This window comes from Solanum stenotomum, unplaced genomic scaffold (genome assembly GCF_019186545.1).
Source record: "Solanum stenotomum isolate F172 unplaced genomic scaffold, ASM1918654v1 scaffold30406, whole genome shotgun sequence".
NCBI lineage: Eukaryota > Viridiplantae > Streptophyta > Magnoliopsida > Solanales > Solanaceae > Solanum > Solanum stenotomum.
Window position 1 is genome coordinate 518,399 of NW_026030956.1, and position 24,759 is coordinate 543,157.

Below are 24,759 nucleotides of genomic sequence, written 5' to 3' on the forward strand. Positions count from 1 at the left end.
CATCCCCACACCCAACCTTCAACAACCCATAGAGCCATTCTCTTCAATTCAATTCTTCTTCTTCAATTCTTGTTTCTCTCTTTAATTGCACATTAATTACCCAACACACACGCTATATACCTTCATTTTGGGCGTGCGATGGGTGGCGTATTACACCATAATTTCTCTTTTGCAAAAATAGCCACTTTAACTTTCCTTTTGCTTACTCCACTTGTTTCTGCTTTTCGGATAAATCCCACTACAACACTCCGTAAGTTATTCGGCTAGCGTTTGACTATAGATTTTGGATTAAAGTCTTTAGATATTTGTTTAGTTATGAAATTTTATCTCCGAATATTTCAAAAATAAAAAAGTTTATGGAGAAACTTCACTTTAATTCACGATACTTCAAATCTTTTTCAAATAAGATGCATGTTCACAATTTTTTTGTTTTTGTATTTTAGCTTCAAAATTTATGGATAAACGGAGCTTAATACCGTGTGAAGAAATTTTTGTTGATGAATGCACGATTATGTATAATGTTTATGTTTAATCATTCTGGATAATGCTTACGTCCTCTGTATTAATTGACTAGTTATAAATTGTGCATTTTTTCTTATTTAAAAACTTCTTCATAGAGTAGTACGGCACTTGGTTAATTTGTACCTTATTTAAAACTTTTCTTTTCGAATTAATTTAGATTTGCGTCTCCTTAATTATGTGTGTTTTTGTGAAACACCTTAATGTTTATGTTGAATTGTGTAATTTTCCTTAGAGGAGTACGCATGTGCTATTGTGTAGCGTTCGAAATTTGTTAGTTCGATTAATTTGGATTTACGCGAAGATAATTATGCGTGTGTTTTTTTGTGAAATATAGGTGGTAGTGAGTCAGATGTAATTGAACGAGTTGTGACTCAAAGAAAACTGAGTGGACCGGGTTCATCACCACCCACCTGCAGATCCAAATGTGGATGGTGTTCGCCGTGTAAACCGGTTCGGGTTTCGGTTCAACCCGGTTTTAGTTTCACTTTAGAGTACTACCCCGAAGCGTGGAGGTGCAAGTGTGGAAATAATCTATTCATGCCTTAAAAAAATCACTTAAATAGTTAGTACATTACTTTTTTTTTTACTTTTGTATTTAATTGTTTAACTATGTACTAGTTAATTAATTATTCTATAATTGTCTGAATTAGACTCTTTTTTTTTTAGTTATAATTTGTAAAGTTAATTTTTGCTCTGTGAAAAGATAAAAAGGAAAAGTGGAAAGAAGTATTTTGTTGTGTAGTTGTACCACTGATTCTTCTCTTTTTCATGCGAAACACAGAACATTGGAAACATAATTTTATTTTTTGAGATTGGAGAGGAGTGAGGGTTCGTCTGATCGAGAAATAAATTATTTTAAAATTAATTATTTTGTGATTAGTTATTTATATATTATTATTTAAATTTTATGGTTGGATATTGCTATTTCAGAATAACTAATTTCAAAATAAGTTATTTCATAATTTAATCTCAATAAAAATTGGAATAATTTTTTTTCTAAAATTAGTTTAAAGTTGAATTTGTGAATACGCATAATACATAAATGTGTATATCGTGTAGCTTGAGTTTAACTGATATTTACATTCTTCAATTTTGAATATATACAATAAATATTTAAATTTTTATAAAGGTGTTTCTTTCCTTTGTTTCATAATAATCGTATGTTTTGGTTTTCAAATGTCAAACTATATGAATTTTGATCAATTGATCATATATTTTTTTCACTGTATCGATATGAAAATTTTTGCAACTTGTAGTATTTTTTTGTATGATTTTTTAATAATTAAGTTTAATTTTTAAAATGTTACATGAACATAATTTATTTTATTTTTAAAGATTAGTCAAATAAACACTAAAAAAATGAAATGTGACAACTATATTTGATACAAACAAATGTAGTGTGTATTTGATATAAGTGTTGGAGTGATAATAAATAATTGATATGTGTAATAAGAAGGTAAACTAAACACTAATTTTCCTTGTTAAAAATGATTAAAGTATGCTTAAAGTTATTTATAAAAAGATGTAAGTTCAAAACTATTTTTACGTGACAAGGAAAACTATTTATACATTTAAAAAAGGACGAGAATAAACCTTCTGTTTTTTAGTAAATCACAGAAAATGATATATTTTTGAATTTATAAACAATTAACTTTACATTTAGTGCTCCCTCTTTTTTTTTTTTTTAATCTAGGAGCACTTGATGCTTTTGGACTTTTGGTGAACCCATACATCTAAGTTTTCTTATACTTCTAAGTCTTCATTTCTAGTAAAAACAACATCAAATCAATTGAGACGAAGGGAGTACTATTTCGTGATATATGAATTCTAGTGAATATTGGTTAGAAATGGTATTTCTAATACATGCCTAAATATTTAAAATTTTGTCAAATAAAATAGATATTTAACTACAAGTATCCTTTTTTTTCCAACTCAATAAAAAATGCTTACCAAATTTCAAAATGATGCATGGAGTAAAACTAGTGAGTTGAAATCAATCAATGAGGGAGTATGGGCCTACTGGTGTCATTTGTGGGCCATTGGACTGGGCTCAGTCAGATAGGCCTCATTTAATGCGGAGTCAGAGTTACAGATGGGCCGTGTGTCTCTGCTGGAAAAAGCCTGCTGCAATACACTGTAAATGGAAAAAAAAAGTAATGCTGTCAAATTTTATTTACCCACCTAAATACTGAAACCTCACACGTGCAACTTTTTTTTTCATTCGATGTTCGGTATTGGTGTTTTGATTACATTCGAATCGCGTAGGATTCAATTGAGGGTAGCACCCTCAACATGATATTTTTCATAATCAGGACTCAAATTCGAAATCTCAAGTTAAGAGTGAAACAGTCTAATCACTGCATCACATCTTATGTTGGTGAGCTTATATTCTATTTTGTAAGTTTATGCCAAGTTCATTTCTAGAGAATTCAGCAGCATCATTCAATTTTTTGTTTTCCTATCAGGTGTTCGGTATTCATATTGTAGCTTGATTAAATTCAAATTCGCACAAAAAAAATCAATATTGGAGGGTTAAGCGCTCCTAACAAAGGTAAATCATTTGGTGAAATATTCAGATTCACAAAATGAATGTATGGTGTAAAATGTAAATCTCCATCCAATTGTAGATATTTGATTAAACCACGAGAAACAGACAAACAAACTTTCGCCACATAAATTTAAATGAAATTCTCTGTGTACACGTGGCAATCCGTCAAAATTAGTTTTACTTTATAATATAAAGTTTATTAAGGTCCATGTAACCAAATAATTAACATTATCAGCAGAAATGGCAATCGAGGTGAGTTTCCAATAATTACTTTCTCTAATTTTCTATATTATAGTTTCTGAATATGTGTTTAGTTAAACTAAAACACTTAATTTGTTCGATAAATTATTGATTAATTGATTTGTTTTATAAGTTTAGGCATGGTTTATGGATGAAAATTCAGAAGATCAGCGGCTACCGCACCAGAAGAACCCACCGGAGTTTGTTTCAGTGGAGAAATTAGCAGAACTCGGAGTTTTATACTGGAAATTGAACCCTAATGATTACGAGAACGATGAAGAATTGAAAAAAATTCGTGAAAGTAGAGGCTACAGCTACATGGTAATTCTGTTATACTGTTCATTTTCTTTCAATTTATTGATGTTGCTTTAATTTGCTTAATAAATGTTTGGGCTTGGGACTTTCATGTTGGATGTCTCAAAGTTCGAAACCCCGTGCCAGCGAAAGCAAGGGGTGTGCCTTCTGGGTTGAGCTCGTCACACCGGGCTCGTGTGGGTTACCTCTCTTATGTGGTCTGCGAGTTATTGCATAGAAGCGGGGTTTTACCATGTGCGCAGCCTAAGGGAGCGGCTGCGGTTTCCCTTGTCATAAAAAAAATAAAAATAAAACAGAAAATTTGCATATTTTAGTGTTTTTTCTGGTTTTTCTGTTGTATAATAAGGGGCTAATCTGAATATTAGGGTTTACCTATTCGGATTAGCCCCCTTTAAAGATGTATGGGTTCCGTAGAACTCAAAAACTTCCGTTGAAGTTCTGTATATATTTGTTGAGAATTAACTTGAATATGCTAATACAATAAGATTCAGAATTCATAAATTTCAAAAATTTGAATTTGCTCGAGACATCTGGTTAAAGATGAAGCGATGTCATTTATGATACCACTTTTAACTTTACTTGGAGGTAGATTATTTGATATGAAGGTTGCTTTTAATTTACTTAATAGAAGGGAAGAGCCACTTTGAGGTTCCTTTGAAATGAGGCATGTAAATGGAGCCACTACGAAGGAAGCTTCGAGCTCAAATTGGTCATGGGTTGGGAACGGGAATTGAGCTCTATGAGATTGTATGTCATGTGTACCTTTTTTGTTTATCTTGAATTGAGGGGAGCCTGTTAAATTATGATACGGAGTAGTAATTAACCTTCAGGTTTTTCCCAACTAAAGTCTGTGAATCAAATTGCTTTTGGAATTAATAATTTGATTCTTTTCAAGTTTGTGTTAACCTGTCTTCCGGATTCAAAGAAGCACAAAAATGAGTTTGTAGTTAGATTAGGCAAGATGCAAAGCTATTGTAACAGTGTTTATGACTACCTTGCAGCAATTTGTCGATTTTCTACTTTAGATTTCTTGATTGGTAAGTTTTAGACATTATTTCTGAGATAAGACTGATGGTGAATATAGAATTGCCATTATTGTACCATGTTAAACATGTGCAAACTATACATCAGCTCCTTAGAAGTGTGTGTTGTTCAGCATACATGGTCATCTCGTATTCTTCGTAGCTCACAATTAACTCCACACAACACTACACAAAATCAAAACTTGAAACTTCAGTTTCTTGGTTCTATTAGTCTAATAACTTAAAATGTAGATTGTGCACTGATCTGTGTGGTATGTTATGTTCAAAGATTTAAAAGTTGTTGGGTTTAAAAGGTGTGAATATGAAGTGAAGGGTTGTGAATCTCCTGAATAGTTGCGACTTTTACGAAGGGTTATAACCTTTACGAAATGTTGTATCTTTTCTAAAGGGTTGTGACCATTCAAAAGTTTGTGCATTTTTCAAAGGGTTGTGATCTTTCTGGAAGGTTGCCTCTTTTTCAAGGAATTGTGACCTTTTCGATAAGGCACAATTAACACATTTTCATACTACTCTTTGTTGGTTATAAATGGACAGACTTTCTCTCATTTTTCTGCATCGAATTTTTCCCTTCCTCTGCATACATTTTTTACAAACAAGATTGATCGTGTGTGTGAGAGAGATCTCGTTGTTGTCTTTTTGAGTTCGTTGAAATTGTCGAAGTTTGAGGTACCGCTACCTCTTTAATGGTTAATCCGTTTTATCTTGGGAGTAATTAATCTACAACCTCGGATACTTTAGGGGATTAAATTTCTTAAGGACACACAATGGGTTTTGTGAACTCGGATTGTTATTTTCTTTTCATCTTTATTGTTTCTGGTTTGCTAATCTGATTACAAGAGATGATAACAAAAGTCTCTTTCTTTAACCAGCTATTCATAATGAGCTGCACCATCATTTCTTAATCCTTACATGTTTTCTCTTTGAAGGACTTGCTGGATTTATGCCCTGAGAAAGTTGATAACTATGAGCAGAAGTTGAAAAATTTCTACACGGAGCACATACACGCAGATGAGGAGATACGTTACTGTCTGGAAGGGAGTGGATATTTTGATGTGAGAGACAAGGATGATCGCTGGATTCGCATCTGGATGAAGGCCGGTGATATGATCGTCCTGCCTGCTGGGATTTACCACCGGTTCACCCTAGATACTGATAACTATGTCAAGGTGTGTTGAACGAGTTCCTCTTTTATGAAGCATAGAATAAAAAAAATTCCACTTACCAGTGACTCGAACAAAGATCATAGAATAGTAGCGGAAGCTTACATCTCAAATATCTATAGTGCATCTCAAACTTAGTACATAGTAATTGATAATCTAAAATTAGTAATGCAATGACTCTGTTCGCGTAGTTGTACATATTGTCAACAACCCTTAGGGAATGGACTAATAGTTCAAGCTCTAATCCAAATCAACCAAAGAAGTGAATTTCTCCCAGTTAAACTAATTGGTAATGCAACTATATATGTAACAAGTTTAACAGTAAATATGATATGTGATCGTTGTTTACGTGATGTTAACTATGCATTATTACATTTTGATGATTTTGTTGTGCAGTTAATGAGGTTGTTTGTGGGAGAGCCGGTGTGGACGCCTTACAATCGACCACAAGAAGATCATCCAGCAAGGAAGGTGTACATCAAGAGTGTTACTGAAAGAGTAGGAGTGCCTCTTGCAGCACACTAAGACATATTTGAGCTCTGCAAACCTGAGAGTGAGGCAAATTATTAAAACTTGGGAATAAGTTTTGCTGCATATTAATTGTTGTATGTTTGTATAGAATATCTTCTATATATCTGGAGACAATGTAATAATCAATATTAATCTAATCTGATGAAGATATATCTGGACTTGGCCTATGGTCTCTAGTTAGTGAATTTATGCTGTGTTTAGATATTATGTCAATGCCCTGTGGTTTGATATTGCACTAGGACAAAAATGTATCCTTACAAAGTTGTATACAGAAAACAAATACTATGTTTTTTTTAAAAAAAATATTTGAGTTATGGCTATGAAAAATAAAGTTCCTATACTTGCAAATGAAGATTTGAATATCAAAGTCTTTTAAGATTAGTTGCAACTTTATCTTTCAACGGCCAGTCACATGCATTTCTTTTATTCTAAGCCTTGGTGGACAGAGTTACCTGATAGCTGTTGGCATGTGTCTCATGGATCTAGTCAAGTATGCAAAAGTTGATCCGGACATCACGTTCCGACATAAAAATTGAATGCAAATATTTTATAACAAGTTGATACATACTTTGCAATAATAAAGTTCAAATTGCATGTGAACAACGTACTAATTATGTCAATAATATATATGCAAAAAATAATTATTACAAAATGACTAACCTTAAAAGACCTTTGGTGAATTGTTTAAAACAGTACTTTATTCCCCACCTCCACTTAAATAGTGTTTAAATACTTAATACAAATACTTAAAGTTGCATTCCAATGGGCTATCACAACCAGGTTAGCAGTTTTGTCGACCAATAGTGATGCCTTGAATTAAAAGAAAAATCACCTATTTAAAGACTTAACTTACGATACATAGCTATAGTCTTAAAATTAAATTATTACGAAACATAGCTATATTTTGAGTTCAACTGATGATACAATATATATTGATACTCATGTCTGAATACAACTCGTTCATTAACACATGTAATGTATGTCTGATACAATAATTATAACTACGTTTTATAAATATGCACACTATAATTGTGTTTCATAATCATACTTCAAAATCATAACCATTTATAAATTTGTATGTATTATACCTTAGATTATGAAACTGAACGCGTTAGCAAATAATTTTTTTAAAAAAAAAAAGACACTAGTTGTAAAAAAAATTGAATTTCACACCCAACTAACCTCGTAAAAGGAAAAAGTCGTCTCTTGACTTAGACAAATAGTGACATTAATTTTTGTTATTTTTTAAATAATAAAGTATGTGACCGGCCTTTGGAATTAAAAAAATACACCATGGACATTCAACTTGTGTAAAAAAAAAAGACCATGGACATTGACTCAAAAATGGTTTAACTATATATATTCTTATAGTACCATCCATTATTATCAGATTTGAACATATAAGGAAATATGGTTTCCATTGCAAAGGTATGTAATTCACATATTTTTTCAAAAAAAATCCTTATGTATATTACATTGTTGTTCTAGGTAGGGATATACAATTTTTCTTGAATTATTATGGGTGTTGTATAGTTTCTTGACGCTAGATATAATGTTATTTCTCAATAATTTCTATTTTAACTATACTAGAGTGTATGTAGATAAACAAAGTCAACATCCAATGTTTCTTTCATGCAGTTGAATTTTAGTAAGATGTGATATATATTCATTTTAGTCACAATATATAGTACAATAATACGGGCCAACATAAAAAATGAGAATTTCAATGTGAAACTTCTTCGCATTCCCCTCACATCTAGGATGTGAGTAATTTTAATATGAAAGCCTAACATCAGAGATGTGAGTCTTCTTTACATCCCCTCACATTCAAGACTGAACATCTGAAGCATGAACAATTTAATATGAAGATTCAACATCTATAATGAGAATTGAGAAGATTCTTACTCTAATACCATATTATGAATACTGAATCTAACTTAATTGTTTAGGCTATATAAAGAGACAACTCATCTCATTAACTATCGATGTGAAACTACTTTACATTTTTATTTTTAAAATGAATTAGCTAATGACAATTTAATTTCTCTCTACACAGATTTTTATTTCCCTTGTCTTCTTTTTTGGAATGGGTGTAATTGGTCATGTTTATGAAGAAGAAGAATATCATACTAAGGATCCTAGAGAAGAAGTCATAGAAGCATGGTACATGGATGATAGTGATGATGATCAAAGGTTTCCTCATTATCGCGAACCAAAGAAATTTGTGTCTCTTGACAAGCTCGCTGGTAAATATACATTATTTCCCCTGTTTCAATTTATATGATATATTTTTTTTAGTCTTATAGTAAAAAACGAACGCTAGCTTTTTGAAATTTACAACGTACATGACATTTTCAGAACTTGGAGTGCTTAGCTGGAGACTTGATGCTAACAAATATGAGAATGATGAGGAATTGAATAAAATTCGAGAAACACGTAGTTATCTTTACATGGTATATTGAATTTTTTTTACATATAATATATTTATATATATGGAATAAACTTTGTCTATTCTCCAATGAGCTCTCTTTTTGTTCAATCAACTCGAATATTGTTGATTGATGAAAAAGATCACACTTTTTCTAGAGTGGAACTCTGGAAAAAGCTTTTTGTTTTCAAATTTCATAATGAAATATGATCACACGTTCACATATATTATTTTTTCAGGACAGTATTGAGGTTTGCCCCGAAAAATTATCGAATTATGAGGATATGATAAAAAAATTCTTTGAAGAACATTTGCACATTGACGAGGAAGTCCGTTACTGTCTTGAAGGAAGTGGTACTGTTAGATTTCATTGAATATTGGACATTATTTGCAAATTAATTAATGTGCCATATGTAATATAATAATACATATACTCTTGCTGAGGAAATTAAAATATATATTTTATAAGATGAATTTATACTACTAGACAAAGTGTTTTACGGTCTTTTAAATTAAAATATGTACTCTTTTGTTGTAGGTTATTTTGATGTTCGAGATTATAACGATGTTTGGATTCGTATTTGGGTGAAGAAAGGTGGATTGATTGTTGTGCCTGCTGGAATTTATCATCGCTTTACACTAGATTCAAGCAATTACATTAAGGTGGGTTCAATTAATTGTCTATGGTATATTTTCAAATTCTATAAACGTAACAATTTTAGTTAAAAAAAACATGACAGTTCAATGCATTAAGCTTTTGCTATGCGTGAGATTCAGGGATGGACCACGAGGGTTTACTTATTATACTCTAGTATTACAATTCTAGTATTTTCTTGAATGTTCTTATATGAATTTCTAATTCCGCTACTGATTAATTTTTGTAGGCAATACGGTTGTTTGCTGGTGACCCTGTTTGGACTGCGTACTATCGTCCAAATGCAGATAATCTCCCGGCAAGGTCTATTTTTAATACACACAACCCTTACACACAACCCTTTTATTTTTTATTTTGCAATAATTGAAAATGGTGTTGTGCATTAATTAACACTAAGAATTAATTTTTATTTGCAGGAAACAATATGTTGAAATTTTTGGATTAAGGGAAAACACTGCTCATCATGCAATTAATGATAATGTTATTCGTAGAGTTGACGAATTTTAAACATTCTTAGGCCGTATTTAACTTACCTCAGTTTTTGCTTAATATTTAAATTCTAACATGTGAATAATGGTAAATATTAAAGTTGTTTACCTGTTGAGTGAAATATTCAATGATATTTGCATTCATAGTAGGTTGTATGAGTATAGCATTAATACTTAGCGACGATCTTATTAAACTTTTTTTTAATTTTTCTCTACTTTAATTTGGCTGATCGAATCAAATATATATACTCTACTATTATTCATCAAAAGTATATATTTTATGTATACCCTACATCAATATATAAGAAAATATATTTTTTAATTATTATTTTAATGAACGATTATTTGTTTTTATTTCCTTTTTTAAAAAGGTACTAGAAAGAATACATCCACTTGATTTGTTTTTTTTTTCTTATATCGGCGATATAATATGATAATATAATGGGCCAATGTTAGCTAGCTCTTGGGCTTATGGCCTCTAAAAGTTCATGGATTGAAGCGTTATTTTGGAAGAAAAAAATGTGTTGGAACAAATTTTTATGCTCGCTAAACGAAATTTACAAAAAAATTGCATGTGTTGTTTGATTGATCGACATGTTCTTGCTTGTTATCGTATGCAACGTAATGAATGAGTTTATCATGTTGAATATTTAAAATCAAAAGCCAAATTGAATTAAGTTACAATCATGAAGAATTACAACTCATTGTTTTAATAAATATTATTAGAACAACATAATCTCATATGTGATAAAAATGGAGATTTTGATAAATTGCAAAGAGAAACATTCAGTTGAAATTGGATTATACAATTGCAATTCAATTTTTCAAAATCAATAAAATTTTATGGAACTTGGACCAAAAAGGAAAAAACTAATTGAATATGAAAGATTTTTCAGACTTAAATTATTCAAGATCTTGAATACATTTCATAAGTTGTTAATGACATAATAATACATCAACAACCCTCAAACCTACTACACATTTGAACTACGACTTATTTCAATTGATCATCTGAACACACATGTTCCTATTAGACACTATCAATTCAAATTTTTTATTTTTCTTTTGTGTATTCTTAAATTTTCATTACGTATAGAAGTTAATCACTTAAAAATATTAGCCTCATTAAGCTTTTTTTTATGATTTTTTTTTTATAAAAATATTCAATGAAGATCTTAGTACTAATAATATAAAAATTAGATAAAATACTTGTGAGATTTCCAGTATTCCTTTCCTACCTACCATTTCACACACCAAATGACGAAAACACCCTTACTTTCATCTAACATCAAATTGGTGAATTCATTTAATCTGGACACATCACAATATTACCTAACATTTCACACACCAAATGACGAAAACACCCCTACTTTCATCTAACCTCAAATTGGTGAATTCATTTAATCTGGACACATAACAATATTTCGATGAGTAAACAGAAAGGTTAATTTAGTCTTTTCACAAACTATACGTAAGAAAAACGTGAGACCCAGATTTAAGGAGGGTTCTATTATTTTCTCTGTCCTAAATAACTCACATTATAACCTTTTTTTTAGCTCTCTGAAATTGAGAAAAAAATAAGCAAAAACAAAAATGGGTTCCATTGCAAAGGTATGTAATTTTACTAATTTACAATCTTTATATTCTGAATTTGCGTAATTTTCATTAATTTTTTCTTTGTGGGTATTGATTTTTCTTGAATTTTATGGTATTTGTTTTTCCTGGGAAGTAGTTTGATCTGCTTTTGAATTGAATTTTCGTTTTCTATGATAGTTTTAAGTTTTTGGGTGTTGTGTAGTTTTTTATGATGTTTATTAAAGTTCCGATCTTTACTGGGAAATTAGATTTGTTATAAAAGTATATGATTGATTGGTAGCTCGATTTTTGGATTGTGTAAAGGGTTTTGATTGTGTACTGTTTGAATTTTTTGCTTATTTGATACGCATATATAAATATATTCGTTTTTTGTTTGTGCATACACATAATAAAGGTGGGATTTTGCAAGTGGAGTTGTCTTTTCTTTGCTCAATTTTGATTTTTTGGATTCTGTAAAGGGTTTGATCAGTTCTGTTTTCTATTTGGATTTTGTATCATGTTTGATATACCTAACTTACCCTTAGCTAATGATTTTTTAAGTTCCCTTTTTCTATTTTATGATAACATACCTAGTGTAGTCCGGGAGGATAGAGTGTACGCAGACGCAGACGTTACCCTTACCTTAGAGGTAGAGAGCTTGGTTCTGATAGACCCTTGGCTCAAGGAAAAGCTTTTGTTTTTCCATTTTATGAAATATTTTATGGTATTCAAGTTGTCTGACTTGCAATTGTTTATTCTGTGGACAAAAAGGTAATAGTTTGCTAGGCATATATTGTGCTTAAGGATAGACATAGACGATGTTGCTATTGGGGAAGGAGGTGTTTTCAATGGAGCAAATCTGGAGTTGACGCGACTCAAGGAGTTCAGTTTTTTTTGTAATAAATGTGAAATGACCATAGACAAACCAAACGATTACACCTAAACAGCACCTGAAAACTACACCCACTTTCTAGGAAGAGTGATATGATTAAGTAATTACACAAACGTTGAATCAAAAATCCAAACTAATTACACAAACTTTGAATCAAAAACCGACATTTAACAGCTTTCCTCGACCTCTGTAGTCATGGAGCTTTGTTTAATTGCTAAAAATAAACAGTGTGACTACAGGAAAGTTGAGAACTACTCTTATTATATATTTTATTGTAAAGATAAACAATGTTGACTATATGAAAGTTGAAAGCTATTCTATTATCTATTTTACTGTAAAAATAAACAATCTTGACTATAGGAAAGTTGAAAAGTATTCTATTTTCTATTTTATTGTACTAGATGGAAGTCATTATGGATCATCAAAGGAGTTCTGGTAAAAGGAGATAGATAAACAAAGCAAAATTAGATGTACTTCCATGAAGAAGTACATGGAAGTAGATCAATTTATGAACAAGCTGGATCTTATAATAAGATGCGGGTGATTAGAAAATTAATCCCAAACTGATTTGTTATTTTTTTTAAATATAGTGGTTTTTTGCAATATCTGTAATGTCCATGAAATCACATTAGTGCATCATGGGGATATTGACTATAAAATTTTAAAATATTATCTATTTTTTGATTGACTTCTATTGCGTTTGTTGCAAACCCCTTTACAGAATATGGACAACTTTTGCTGTGAAAACTGTCTTGCTTAAAGGTGAACCATCCAAGTAAACTGTCGCAACAGACACTAAAAAAATGATACAAGTTCTGGACAAAAGGGGTTCGGAAATTTATGGTTGTAGGAGGGTTGGCAAACTAATATTGGCTTCTCGTGGTTCTATTGATGTTTGTATTGCCCTATTACTTGATCATTTGGTTGTTGCCTTGGGTGAAGCTATGGTTTCTTAAAATGATGATCTTCCCTGTCCATACAATAGAGTAGAATGTGAATTTATTAAACTCAAACTGGGGAGGAAGTACTAAATAATCCCCCAGGGCTTAGTTCATGTGGCAAAGGTTGATGAGGGAGTTGTGGCTTATGTCACAAGTTCAAGCCTTAAGCCATGCGAACTAAGCCTGGTATTTAAGCGGAGAAGGTAGAGGGACAGGCCCATTATCCCCGAGTTTCAAGGGTTGCGGTTGGTCCTAAGGATTGGCCCCATAATGCCACTACCTTCCCCTCTCTTTGAGGCATGAATCTGAGGTCTCGTACCGACTAGAGACTCAAACTACAATCAGATGGCCTTGCAGAGTACAAGCCCTGGAAACATTATGATGATTAGTAACTTCAAATGAACTTTGGTAGTTAATTACTTTGCTCAGTAGAAGTAACTGGTTGTGATTTTGCATTTATTCTAATAGAGTTAGCTCCTCTCGAGTTTCGCCAATGAAGAACTTGTAATACTTTTTTACAATAGACACCAACAACGAAAAACAAAATGCATCAAAGCATTCTTAGGCTAATCTTATTTTATATGGAGAACAAAGACTAGTTGAGTTTACGCTCGCCAAATTTTTCCTTGCCTCCTTTTTCTGGTTCAGGGTTAGGGTCGCGAAGCTTAACTGTATACTTTTACTATTACGATGTTACTATCAATACATATGGTTATACCTTTTGGGCTTTTCGTTTAACATGTTAATCGTATATGATTGGATACTTTGTTGGAGTTACTTGGCCCCCTACATTTGCAAAGAGAAGAATGATTATAATGCTGTTTTTGAATGAATCCTTACACATAAAAACAAAGTATATAAATATAGATTACCATAAAATTGGTGGGTTGGAGAAGGAAATGGAGAATTATTCACATGCTGTTTTTGTTTTTTCAATTCCTGCAGGATCCAAGAGAGGATGTCATACAGGCATGGTACATGGATGACAGCGATGAGGACCAGAGGCTTCCTCATCACCGTGAGCCAAAGGAATTTGTGTCTCTTGACAAGCTGGCTGGTAAAGATCAGGATAAGCATTATATGTATAAAAATTATCTATGAGGAATAGAAAATCCCCCTTCACCTCCCACACAAAAAGAAATTGCTAGTTTCAAGGCAGTTTGTCTTCCCTTTAATACTTCCCAATAAGTTTTGGGATTCTCTGAATAAGGATCTCCACATTTGTAAATTCTGGTTCAGTAGGTAAATAACTTTTCGGTTAATACTGATAATCTAATTTGTTGTTAACCCTCTTGGTATTTTGGGGTTAGAAATTGAATAGGTGAAAATCTTTTGTATGTTGCCTTTGGTGGATGAGAATCCCACATTGATAGGATGTATTATCATATGTCCAAATTCTAATCGTGTCCTTAATCATATGATGAACAAGGATTAAAATAATGAACCAACCTTAAGTGTAGTTACAAGTTGATTGCTAGATTTGTCCTGCCTTCGTATTCCCTTCTTAATTACTATGTGAAAATTTCAGAACTTGGAGTGCTTAGCTGGAGACTTGATGCTGACAATTATGAGACTGATGAGGAGTTGAAGAAAATTCGGGAAGATCGTGGATATTCATACATTGTATGTTAAAGTTACAAAACTGAGACCTTTCATCAATATATGGATACAAGTTGGTCCCTTTTTTATTATTTATGAGTACTGAAGTTTTATGGGTTCATAATTTGCTTCAGGATTTCTGTGAAGTTTGCCCTGAGAAACTACCGAATTACGAGGAGAAAATCAAAACCTTTTTTGAAGAACACTTGCACACTGATGAGGAGATCCGTTACGCTGTTGCAGGAAGTGGTACGATTGCAGGTTATTGATTGGATTTTGCTATTCCACCTTCCTACTACTGTTGCTAAATAAATACTTCTGCGTGTAGGTTATTTTGATGTCCGCGATGTGAATGAGAGCTGGATTCGCGTCTGGGTAAAGAAAGGTGGAATGATTGTTCTTCCTGCTGGAATCTATCACCGCTTCACACTTGATTCAAGCAACTACATTAAGGTACTTCCTAAAAGCATACATGAAAATATGTAGTAAATGCTGTAATATTTTCATCGTTGCCTCCTTTGCAGACATGTTTTTTGTACTTGTGCTCGATTGCACTTCTTGCACGGTATATTTGATTAGAGTAATGGTTTGTGTAGGCAATGCGTCTCTTTGTTGGTGACCCAATTTGGACTCCATTCAATCGTCCACATGATCATCTCCCTGCAAGGTTTATATCTAGACCCTCGCTATACTATCTAGTCATTTGTTTTAGTTGGATAACCAGATACGATCTTTGAGCGTGGAAGCTAATGAACGTCTTTTTTACATGCAGACAAGAATATGTTGAGACATTTGTCAACGCAGATGGCGCTGGCCGTGCTGTTAATGCTGCTGCTTAAATCAACTAAAGGCAAAGAACTTGAAATCGTACTAGATTGTAATAAATATTACCATATGGTGGCTTTGCTGTTCTTGATGTGTACCTTATTCAGCATGTTGAATGTTGTATCCTGGCACTAAATAAATCCCCCCNCCCCCCCCCCCTATGGGAGATTGATTGTTTATATGCAAGTGGAATTTATTATGTGATTTTAGGTACTTTGTTCTTGTCTAGTGGTCCAATATATCCTAATTCTGTTTATAATTTAGTTGCAATTTCTTTTTTGTTGGTTGTATGTGTTTGGTATGGAGGAAAATAATTTTTTCAAGTTCGATTGGCCAATTTTTTTTTATTTTTTATTTTTTTGAGGAAAACTAGTTTCTTAACGTAGTAGGGAAAATAAGTTTCACAATATCATTCCTTCCATATTGCTTGTGACATTACAATCCTCTAACACATTTTATCTTCACTCTACCTCATGTAGTCCATTCCCACTACCCCTATGTAATTATATACAAATATTTGTAGGATATATATTTTGCCTATGCAATTTTCTATAATTTTACTTAAATACACAATTTATTTTATCATATTTTCTAAAATTTCCTACTATTTGAAAAGGGTAAAAAACTTAAATATATAAGTACCTAAATAACTCATATATAACAATAGTTTGACTTTTCACCCACATAAGAATAGTATTTTTACAAAACAAAATAAAATAAAAATCGTAAATTAAAAAAGAACAATCCACGTTCCAATATTAAATAAAACTTCATTCCTTAATTTCCTTATTTACCTTCCACAAATCTCTCAACAATTAATTAATACTTCTCTCTCGTAACCTTAAACTAGTATTGTAACCAAATTGACACCTCAAAATTCGTTGGGGATGAAATCTCAGAGAATTTGAATGAACTCAGTTGTGAAAATGTCATTGATGAACAGTGGCAGATCCATAATTTTCGTTCAGGGGTTTTGAAAAATAAAAGTATAAACGTGTAAATAAGCCAACAAAACAAAATTTTAAGGAAGTAGTAGTATATAGTTTTAGTGGCGGATCCTTGAATTTTTTTGGGTTTAAAACCACACTTTTAGCATGTTTTATAAAATAAAAAATGTGAAAAAAGGAACTGAAACTTTTTTTAAAAAAAAAAAAACTGAAACTAAGAAAGAAAAAAACAAAATGCTAACAAAGGGATGTGAACCCTCGACATGGAGCTTAATTTTAAGGGGACCTGCCACTGGGCTATAAGTTTCTCTTTGTCATTGAGGGGGTTCAAAATATATATATCCACATAAATACAAAAAATTTACCTTATATATACACAATGTAATTTTTTGCCGAACCCCCTGGAACCCATGTGGGTCCGCTCCTGTTGATGAACTTGAGGTCATGATCAATGATCTAGGTTACCACAATAAAATAAATGTTAATAACCTATTGAATTGGTGAAAATGATATATGTTCAGAAGTTGAGAGTTTAGAAGAAATTGTGGATATCACTGAAAAAACCAATATTGATGATAAAGTTGAAGATGATACAATACCTGACACTTTTTAAAAAGTAAATAACTAAAGAGAGGGTTATTAGTTTCAAGAGCATAAATGAGCCAAAAAAGTTAATGGAAGGATATTTTTAGACCAAAAAATAAATGAAGTATATTTTTAGACCTTTTTAAAATTAACGGGTCTACGTACATCCCACCCGTGGATTCCGCCTCTGTTGATATATATAGTACTCTTCCACAACTCATGAGCCAATTCCAATTACCATCTGTCCAGCAACAGCACTTCATTAGTGTATGTAGTTTCTCCTACCTATATTTATTGTGTGAATACACAAAGATAATTTTATTATGAATTTAACTATTATACCCTCAACAATTTATGTAAAAGACTTTTTATATTATTATCTCACTTAAAGGATAACGATAGGTAATAAGGTAATAATTAATGTCAAATTACAAAAATTTCTTAAAATTTGAAGATTTCGAACACATTACCCCACCTTCCGATACATCGTGTTCTGGTTTCGGATACATCATTCAACATTCAATACGTCGCTTTTTAATACATTACCTTTGTTGATATATACAAGACACATGTCTGATGTCTCAACACATTACATATGTTGATACAAGACACATATGTCACGATACATTACGTCTAGGGGTGGCAATTTCAACCCATATTAATGAAATGAGTCCATTTTGCGCATATTTAATTACTTGGATCACTTATATTTTAATTGGTTAAATATGAGCTTCAAGCTATTTTAAGAGTCTCTACAAATATGGTCAAAATGGGTTAAATATGGATATCCATATTGATCCATAATAGATCACTTAGTTTTCACTTCCACTCAAAATTCTTAATTGTGCTAAGAAATAAAAAAAATTAATATTAATTTTCAAAAATTCAATTAATTTTCAAACTTAATTGAAAAAACAATTTTTTTTGTTTATTTTTGGAAAACAAAAAAATTTAGGAATAGGTTGGTGGAAGGGGGTGCCCTGGGGGGTGGGAGGTGTTAGGGGAGGGGGTAAATTTATTTATTTTTTGAAAAAACAATTTTTTTTTTATTTTTGAAAAACAAAAAAATTTAGGGGTCGGTTGGTGGAAGGTGAGGGTGGGGGGGTGCCCGGGGGAGGGGGTAAAAAAAATTTTGTTTTGAAATTTTTTTGTTTTTTTTGTTTTTGGAAAACAAAAATATTTAGGGGTCGGTTGGTGGAAGGTGGGGGGGGGTGGAGGGTGCCCGGGGGATGGGATAACATTTTTTTTTTTTGAAAAATAATTTTTTTAAATGAGTTAGAACCATTTTATCCAAATCATATTTACCCATATTCTATTTGGATGGATGGTAATCCAAACCATTTTTGCTCAATCCATATTCAATCCATCCAAATCCGATCCAATCCAATCATTTGTCACCCCTAATTACGTCCTAATACATCAGATAGGGACTCATTCGGAATAATCAAAAGATTTTTTAATACCTCTCCTTTATTGTTTCGGCATGGTAAGTATACTTACCAATAAGGTGGTCACTAAAAAGCTAGCCAATTTTTGATATTCACATTGCAGTTTAATTAATCTTAATTCACATTGAGTAGGTTTATTTGAGATAATATTTCTTACTAATAATTTTTTCATATTCAGAACTCAATTGAAATATTTGATTAAAAAAATAATAATTTCATTCACTATCGTAAACTAGACAAGTTAGATTGTTGACCGGCAAGTACGAAGACTGCGTGCTTAGCAACCACCACTCAGTTCCCCCCAGTCTTTTTCTTATCTTATAATAAAATAAATAACTTCTCTCTCCCATCCTTTTTTTTTCCTATAAGAAGTATCTGTTTTTTTTCTTCTTGGTAAGCTCATTTAGCACTCCACTTTTGGTAAGATTTTCCTCTTATGCAATTTTTTTTTATATTAGTCTTGTCTATTTAATAATTAATACTGAATTATGAGATTACACTAGTGTTTCTATGTAGTATTTTTAAGGTACTATTGTTTTAAAAAATATATATATTGTAGGAAATTAACCAACTCCNCCCCCCCCCCCCCCCCCCCCCAAATTTAGGGATTGATTGAATTTGAATTCGTGTGATTGTAGAGTGCATTTTTAGAGACGATGCTCCTAACAAACTTTTCTTATTTATTCTAAAGAGCTAAAATTTAAGGTTTTTAATTAACGGAATAACGATGGAGGGATCTTAATCACACCATTGTTCACATTACTTATTATATCATATAATTTATCTTATTTAAGATTATAAAATCTCACTTTTTATGCGGATAATTATAGATATCTTTTAAATGATTTTGATAGTGTATTATGTATAAAAAAGAATTAATAATATATATATAATCGAGAATGATGACCTTTTTTTTTTCTTCTTAGAATCTTTGAGGACTTCATATTAAATCAATGGCAGAAAAAAGTGGACATGGCACTATTCTGCGAAGTGAAGCCCTCAAGAAGGTCAGTTTCCTACTCTCTCGCAATTTCGCTCACCTCTCTCTATATTTTATAAGATACTGCAAAACATAGACATTATTCTTTAGATTGTATCAATTGTGCAAAGCCAAAAAAAGGAGGAAAGTACTCATATCAAATGTAATTTTCTATTTATGTATCGCGAATGAATATAAGATTAAATGAATATAAGTGATACAACTTGTATCAAATTGTATTCATTGATACAATCTGAATTCGTTGAATATAGTTTGTATCTATAGCATCTCTCCTCTCTCACCCACTCCACCTCTAGTTGTGCTCTTTCTCAATAATCTTGTTTGGCTGTCTCCTCTGGCTATGAATGATAAATACCCCAACTATATAGATTTCTAATTAGTTTGCTCTAAACATTAGTCATTTATGAAATTTTCCCTTATTTATTTAAAAATCCATTTTGACCCGATTCATATTGATCCAAACAAACTTTGAGCAGGTTAGGTTTTTAGCCCATTTATTAACTTAGTCCGTTGGACCTTCTAAATTTGACTCATTACATTCGTTTATCACCTCTATAAATATAGCTATAATATAACTAAATTTCGAGTAAATGAGATCTTTTGACCATTTAATTTACAAATTAAATAGATAAAAATGGTTTTTTCTGATTTCATTAGGTGTAAAAATGAAGATATCTCGTAAACAAGCGCAAAATTGAAAAATGAATATAAATAGCGTACAAAACCAATGTTATCCTGATTTTCTAACATGTTATTTTTTTACATTTGATTGCAGTATATTTTGGAAACCAGTGTTTATCCAAGAGAGCATGAGCAACTAAAAGAACTCAGACAAGCCTCATTCGATAAGTATAAAATAGTGTAAGTCCCAATTTTTGGATCTTATTAACTCCATGGAATGTTTGCATTATGAATTTAATTTTTTGTGCATTAACAGGGTATAAAAATACTTTATATGACTAAACTTATAAAGTAATTATAGGTAATTTTCAGGACAAACAATAAGTAATAATTTAATGAAGAAGTCGCACATCAATGGTGAAGGGAATAAGTATTTTTTTTAATATGGCTCGAGTAATTTTAATCTTTTGAACTAACTTTTAGGTTGAATTAGACCTATAATACATTTCTTAATTTTAACGCTTGTAGGCTATAGATAACTTTGATGATTAGTGTAAAAAAAAAATCATTGTAGGGGCAGACCCACCCTTAGTCAGGGGTGTCTTCGAAAAATTATATTGGTATAGAAGTCAACTTTTGATTTAATAAATATATATATAAGTATTAATACCTCTTAACACAAGTTAAAGATTTAGTCCAGTGGTTAGGGGTTGTCAAAACTCCTAAATATATACATTGAATATGTATATTCATTCTTAATATACAACATATATACATTTGTCGACTATTATTTTTACATACAGGAGCTTGATGGGTGTGCCTCAAGATGAAGGCCAATTTCTTTCAATGCTTCTAAAGATCATGAATGCCAAGAAGACAATGGAGATTGGAGTTTTCACTGGCTACTCTCTTCTAGTTACAGCTCTTGCTTTGCCTGAAGATGGGAAAGTGAGTATCATAATCACATCATCCGCATATTAAGAGTTAATTGTTAAAAACACATTTGAAATATCATTTTTTTTCCGCTGAGTTTCATATTCCAATTATCGTCAGTTGTTCCCTTTTCTTATCTAAACGAGCATCATCTAGATAATAAAACACATATCAACTACCAGTTGTTCCCTACTTCATGAACTATCAGTATCGTTGATGTACTAAAAGAGAACAAGTGATAGCTGAAGTATGTTTTAATATAAAGTTGGTGATAGTTTAGGTAGGAAAAAGGAACAATTGACAGTTAGAATATGAAACTGCGAAAAAATGATAGTTTAGATATGTTTTTACCAGTATCTCACAAATTATTAAAACTTGTTTGTATTGATACACAGGTAATAGCAATTGATCCAGACAAAGATGCATATGAAGTTGGATTGCCATTTATTAAGAAGGCTGGTGTGGAGCATAAGATTCAATTTATTCAATCACAGGCCTTGCCTGTTCTTGAAAAACTCCTCGTATGGCTTCATACTTCTTTCGAATATTTTTTTTTTTAAAAAAATAATCATAAATTATATAAATAGAACTAAATTTTTTTCATGTAGTTTCTAAATATGTATATTATTTAAGGCCTAAAGTTGGTTCGCGAGGGATGATGCATAATCTATTAATTAGATCTCTTCCTATTGAATTTTTTTAAAGAAAATTTTAGAAATAGCAAACATAATAGACATAATAAGACTCTATATCTATAGTTGCAATGATTGCACTCCATAGCTATAGTTTTGTTTGCTATAGAGACTGTGGTTTGTATATTTTTGTTTGTTTGTATATTTCGCTTGCGATAAATATGGTAAGTATATAAAAATTTTGTATTTATATATTTAGGAATTTTTCAGAACTCCGTTTGTATATTTTGCTTGCCAATATATAAATAGGGTAATTTATTATGATTTTTTCATAAATTGTGTACAAATAGCTAGGGTAAGCATATACAAAATTCTGAATCTATACAATTAGAAACCGAATTATACAAATTCTGGATTTATACAAATCAGGCGAATCGCATAAATTGAGGAAACGGTAGGCGTGAATTACAATTTTCTTAAACTATAGCTATAGTACCTAATATACGCTAAAAATGTTTGCTATTCTACATAATTTTCCCATTTTTGTTATGTGTGCTAATCAATGTTGAATGCCTTAACATTAAAAACAGGAGAAAGAAGAAGGGACATTTGATTTCATATTCATTGATGCTGATAAGGAGAACTATTTGAAATACCATGAGATTGTACTAAAATTGGTGAAAGTTGGAGGAGTACTTGGCTATGATAACACTTTATGGTATGGAACAGTTGCACTTTCAGAGAATGATCCTATGCCACCAGGATTAAAGGCATTGAGGGGAGCTGTTAGAGAGATCAACACTTTTTTAGCTAATGATCCTAGAATTGAAATGTCTCAACTTTCAATTGGTGATGGACTTACCCTTTGTCGCCGTCTCTACTAGTTTGAGACTGAGGCGTAGTTATTTTAATTGTTATTTCGTGTATCAGTTAAAAATGGGGCATGGTTTTGTCTAGTAGACGAGACTTTGTTGTTGTTGTTGTTATTGTTGTTTCATTCATCAGCCAACAAATGGGGCATGAACGATATTATCATGCGTTTGTAATTCGACTTTTTTTGTAATGTCTTGAAATGCTAAAAATTATCTGAATAAATAAAAGTAACTCGATTTTCAGTCGGAAAATTTTAGTCTTTTTTTTTTAAAGTGAAATTTAAGTTGCAAGGTAACTCGATTCATTAACTTTCAACTGAAATTTTAATTTAGCAAAAATAATACTACTTTCTCTGTCTCATAATAGTTGATCATTATATTAAATATAGTTATTTCATATTAGTTTATCATCTTACTAAATCAAGAAGTATTTAATTAATTTTTTTCTATATTACCCTTGCAACTAGTAATTCTTTTTAATAGTGTTCACATTTATTTATAAATAATTCCCAAAAAAAAAATTAAGAAATGAGTTAATAAAATCATCTTCTTAAATATGATTTTTGAAGTACCGTGCAAAATGGAAAAATGAAAAGTGATATTAATTGGTACTCCCATCAAATAAAGTTTGATATTAATTTATTTTTTGCAGACAATTGGGTGTGTCACTTCCCATCAAATCTTTGGATTGGTGGATGTTGTAATGTTGTTAACACCTGTCAAGGTTTTCTTGGTTTAGTTATCAGGGAAAAATAAATAAAATTATTGGCTTAAATTGTATATTGATTAAAGAGTTAAATTAGATACTTTCAAATTTCAACAATTTAAAGTTCTTAACATTGAATTTATTAAATTTAAAATATGGGTTTATCATATAAAATTTGTTAAAGCTGTAGGATTTTTGCATACATAATCATATTCTTGTCTAAAATAGCGTGTTAGATTATAATTATTCGTCATTGTTTATAACACTTTTCTTTTCATTAGATCTTACCTAGTTTAGATATGTATCAAATAGATTATTTAATAGCATTTTTTATTGAAAAATATTGTATCCTCAATCTCATAACATAAATTTGACACTTTTGATCCGAGAGTTAAATAATTTAATGGATGGAGGTCTGGCAATCTTTCATATTAATAAATTTATGAAGATGAAAAGCACAAACACTTTAAGGCTAATTTCAGATTAAAAAAAAAAAAGAAAAAGAGAAAGGCAAAAAAGAATAAATTGGATATAATCCATATTTATATAAGACAACATTTGAAATTTGATATTACATAACTCAGAAGATAAATCGTAATACTTAACTGCATTCTATTTTTACTTTTTTTCAAATTACAAAAATTCTTTAAAGTTATAGAATTTCGGATACATCAGAAACCTGCGGATACATAGCTTACAAATTGCGAATGATACATTACGCAATAGAAGAGATATATCCGAAAAAGGAAAGGAATGTAACCAGAGGAAATTTTTATACGACCATTCATATGGACCTGAGACCAATTATGGGCTTTGGGGCCGTGTCCATAACAACTAGCAATACTAGCACTTTCTATATCAATTTGACTAATGATTATTATTACACTTTTGATCAACATTTGATTTTTATTTCCTTTGCTGTCCTCACCTTTTGTTCTTTCTGGATTAATATAAGTAGACATATTAATTTTTATTTTATTTTTTTGTTACTAAACATAATATTCGTAGAAAGCAAAAAATTGTGGATAGGTTCATATTTTTTTGGTTATTCGGTTTGTTTGTGTGAGCTTATGTGTGAGGAATTGGGGATTTTTTTAGGTTTTTGGCTGGGTTATATGGGTGGGTTAAGTGGATATGGGTGGATTTTTAAAATTTGGATTTAATTAATTGGTCAAACCAGGTCCTTCCATAGGATTGTGTCACATGTCCCTATTTGGTCTTTCGTTAGAGTGAAGGGAAAATATGTTCTAGTG

The 24,759-nt window shown here is 31.2% G+C and overlaps 5 protein-coding genes across 6 annotated transcripts; all 5 read left to right on the forward strand.

Moving 5' to 3' along the window:
- LOC125851882 (EPIDERMAL PATTERNING FACTOR-like protein 4) lies at positions 1-1,277 on the forward strand. The gene is made up of 2 exons (XM_049531629.1): positions 1-250; positions 857-1,277. Exons 1-2 carry the CDS (start codon positions 139-141, stop codon positions 1,066-1,068), a joined length of 324 nt encoding a protein of 107 aa, XP_049387586.1. The 5' UTR covers positions 1-138; the 3' UTR covers positions 1,069-1,277.
- Positions 1,278-3,177: 1,900 nt separating this feature from the next.
- Positions 3,178-6,544, forward strand: LOC125851874 (acireductone dioxygenase 1-like). The gene is made up of 4 exons (XM_049531621.1): positions 3,178-3,322; positions 3,449-3,631; positions 5,595-5,834; positions 6,225-6,544. Exons 1-4 carry the CDS (start codon positions 3,311-3,313, stop codon positions 6,351-6,353), a joined length of 564 nt encoding a protein of 187 aa, XP_049387578.1. The 5' UTR covers positions 3,178-3,310; the 3' UTR covers positions 6,354-6,544.
- Positions 6,545-7,769: 1,225 nt separating this feature from the next.
- Positions 7,770-9,949, forward strand: LOC125851893 (acireductone dioxygenase 2-like). The gene is made up of 7 exons (XM_049531639.1): positions 7,770-7,787; positions 8,494-8,605; positions 8,718-8,812; positions 9,027-9,141; positions 9,326-9,450; positions 9,672-9,745; positions 9,859-9,949. The coding sequence occupies exons 1-7, from the start codon at positions 7,770-7,772 to the stop codon at positions 9,947-9,949; spliced, it is 630 nt and encodes a 209-aa protein (XP_049387596.1).
- LOC125851872 (acireductone dioxygenase 2) lies at positions 7,772-15,992 on the forward strand. Of its 2 annotated transcripts, none has more exons than XM_049531618.1 (7): positions 7,772-7,787; positions 14,284-14,395; positions 14,867-14,961; positions 15,072-15,186; positions 15,266-15,390; positions 15,534-15,604; positions 15,710-15,992. In XM_049531618.1, exons 2-7 carry the CDS (start codon positions 14,317-14,319, stop codon positions 15,774-15,776), a joined length of 552 nt encoding a protein of 183 aa, XP_049387575.1. In that variant the 5' UTR covers positions 7,772-7,787; positions 14,284-14,316; the 3' UTR covers positions 15,777-15,992. The 2 variants fall into 2 exon arrangements, with proteins under 2 accessions (XP_049387575.1, XP_049387574.1); XM_049531617.1 differs by lacking the exon at positions 7,772-7,787 and adding an exon at positions 11,389-11,541.
- Positions 15,993-19,108: 3,116 nt separating this feature from the next.
- LOC125851865 (flavonoid 3',5'-methyltransferase-like) lies at positions 19,109-22,913 on the forward strand. Its single transcript, XM_049531611.1, has 6 exons — positions 19,109-19,162; positions 19,669-19,749; positions 20,518-20,603; positions 21,167-21,311; positions 21,692-21,817; positions 22,519-22,913. Exons 2-6 carry the CDS (start codon positions 19,696-19,698, stop codon positions 22,810-22,812), a joined length of 705 nt encoding a protein of 234 aa, XP_049387568.1. The 5' UTR covers positions 19,109-19,162; positions 19,669-19,695; the 3' UTR covers positions 22,813-22,913.
- The last annotated feature ends 1,846 nt before the right edge of the window (positions 22,914-24,759 follow it).

Bases quoted from the DNA above. Each gene is read 5' to 3' on its own strand.
- LOC125851882 (XM_049531629.1), top strand. From the start codon at position 139: ATGGGTGGCGTATTACACCATAATTTCTCTTTTGCAAAAATAGCCACT. The intron at 251-856 runs GTAAGTTATTCG...TGTGAAATATAG, and splicing joins AAATCCCACTACAACACTCC to GTGGTAGTGAGTCAGATGTA.
- LOC125851874 (XM_049531621.1), top strand. The intron at 3,632-5,594 runs GTAATTCTGTTA...TTCTCTTTGAAG, and splicing joins GTAGAGGCTACAGCTACATG to GACTTGCTGGATTTATGCCC. The intron at 5,835-6,224 runs GTGTGTTGAACG...TTTGTTGTGCAG, and splicing joins ATACTGATAACTATGTCAAG to TTAATGAGGTTGTTTGTGGG.
- LOC125851893 (XM_049531639.1), top strand. The intron at 8,813-9,026 runs GTATATTGAATT...TTATTTTTTCAG, and splicing joins CACGTAGTTATCTTTACATG to GACAGTATTGAGGTTTGCCC. The intron at 9,451-9,671 runs GTGGGTTCAATT...TAATTTTTGTAG, and splicing joins ATTCAAGCAATTACATTAAG to GCAATACGGTTGTTTGCTGG.
- LOC125851872 (XM_049531617.1), top strand. The intron at 14,396-14,866 runs GTAAAGATCAGG...TGAAAATTTCAG, and splicing joins GTCTCTTGACAAGCTGGCTG to AACTTGGAGTGCTTAGCTGG. The intron at 15,391-15,533 runs GTACTTCCTAAA...TGGTTTGTGTAG, and splicing joins ATTCAAGCAACTACATTAAG to GCAATGCGTCTCTTTGTTGG.
- LOC125851865 (XM_049531611.1), top strand. From the start codon at position 19,696: ATGGCAGAAAAAAGTGGACATGGCACTATTCTGCGAAGTGAAGCCCTC. The intron at 21,312-21,691 runs GTGAGTATCATA...ATTGATACACAG, and splicing joins CTTTGCCTGAAGATGGGAAA to GTAATAGCAATTGATCCAGA. The intron at 21,818-22,518 runs GTATGGCTTCAT...CATTAAAAACAG, and splicing joins CTGTTCTTGAAAAACTCCTC to GAGAAAGAAGAAGGGACATT.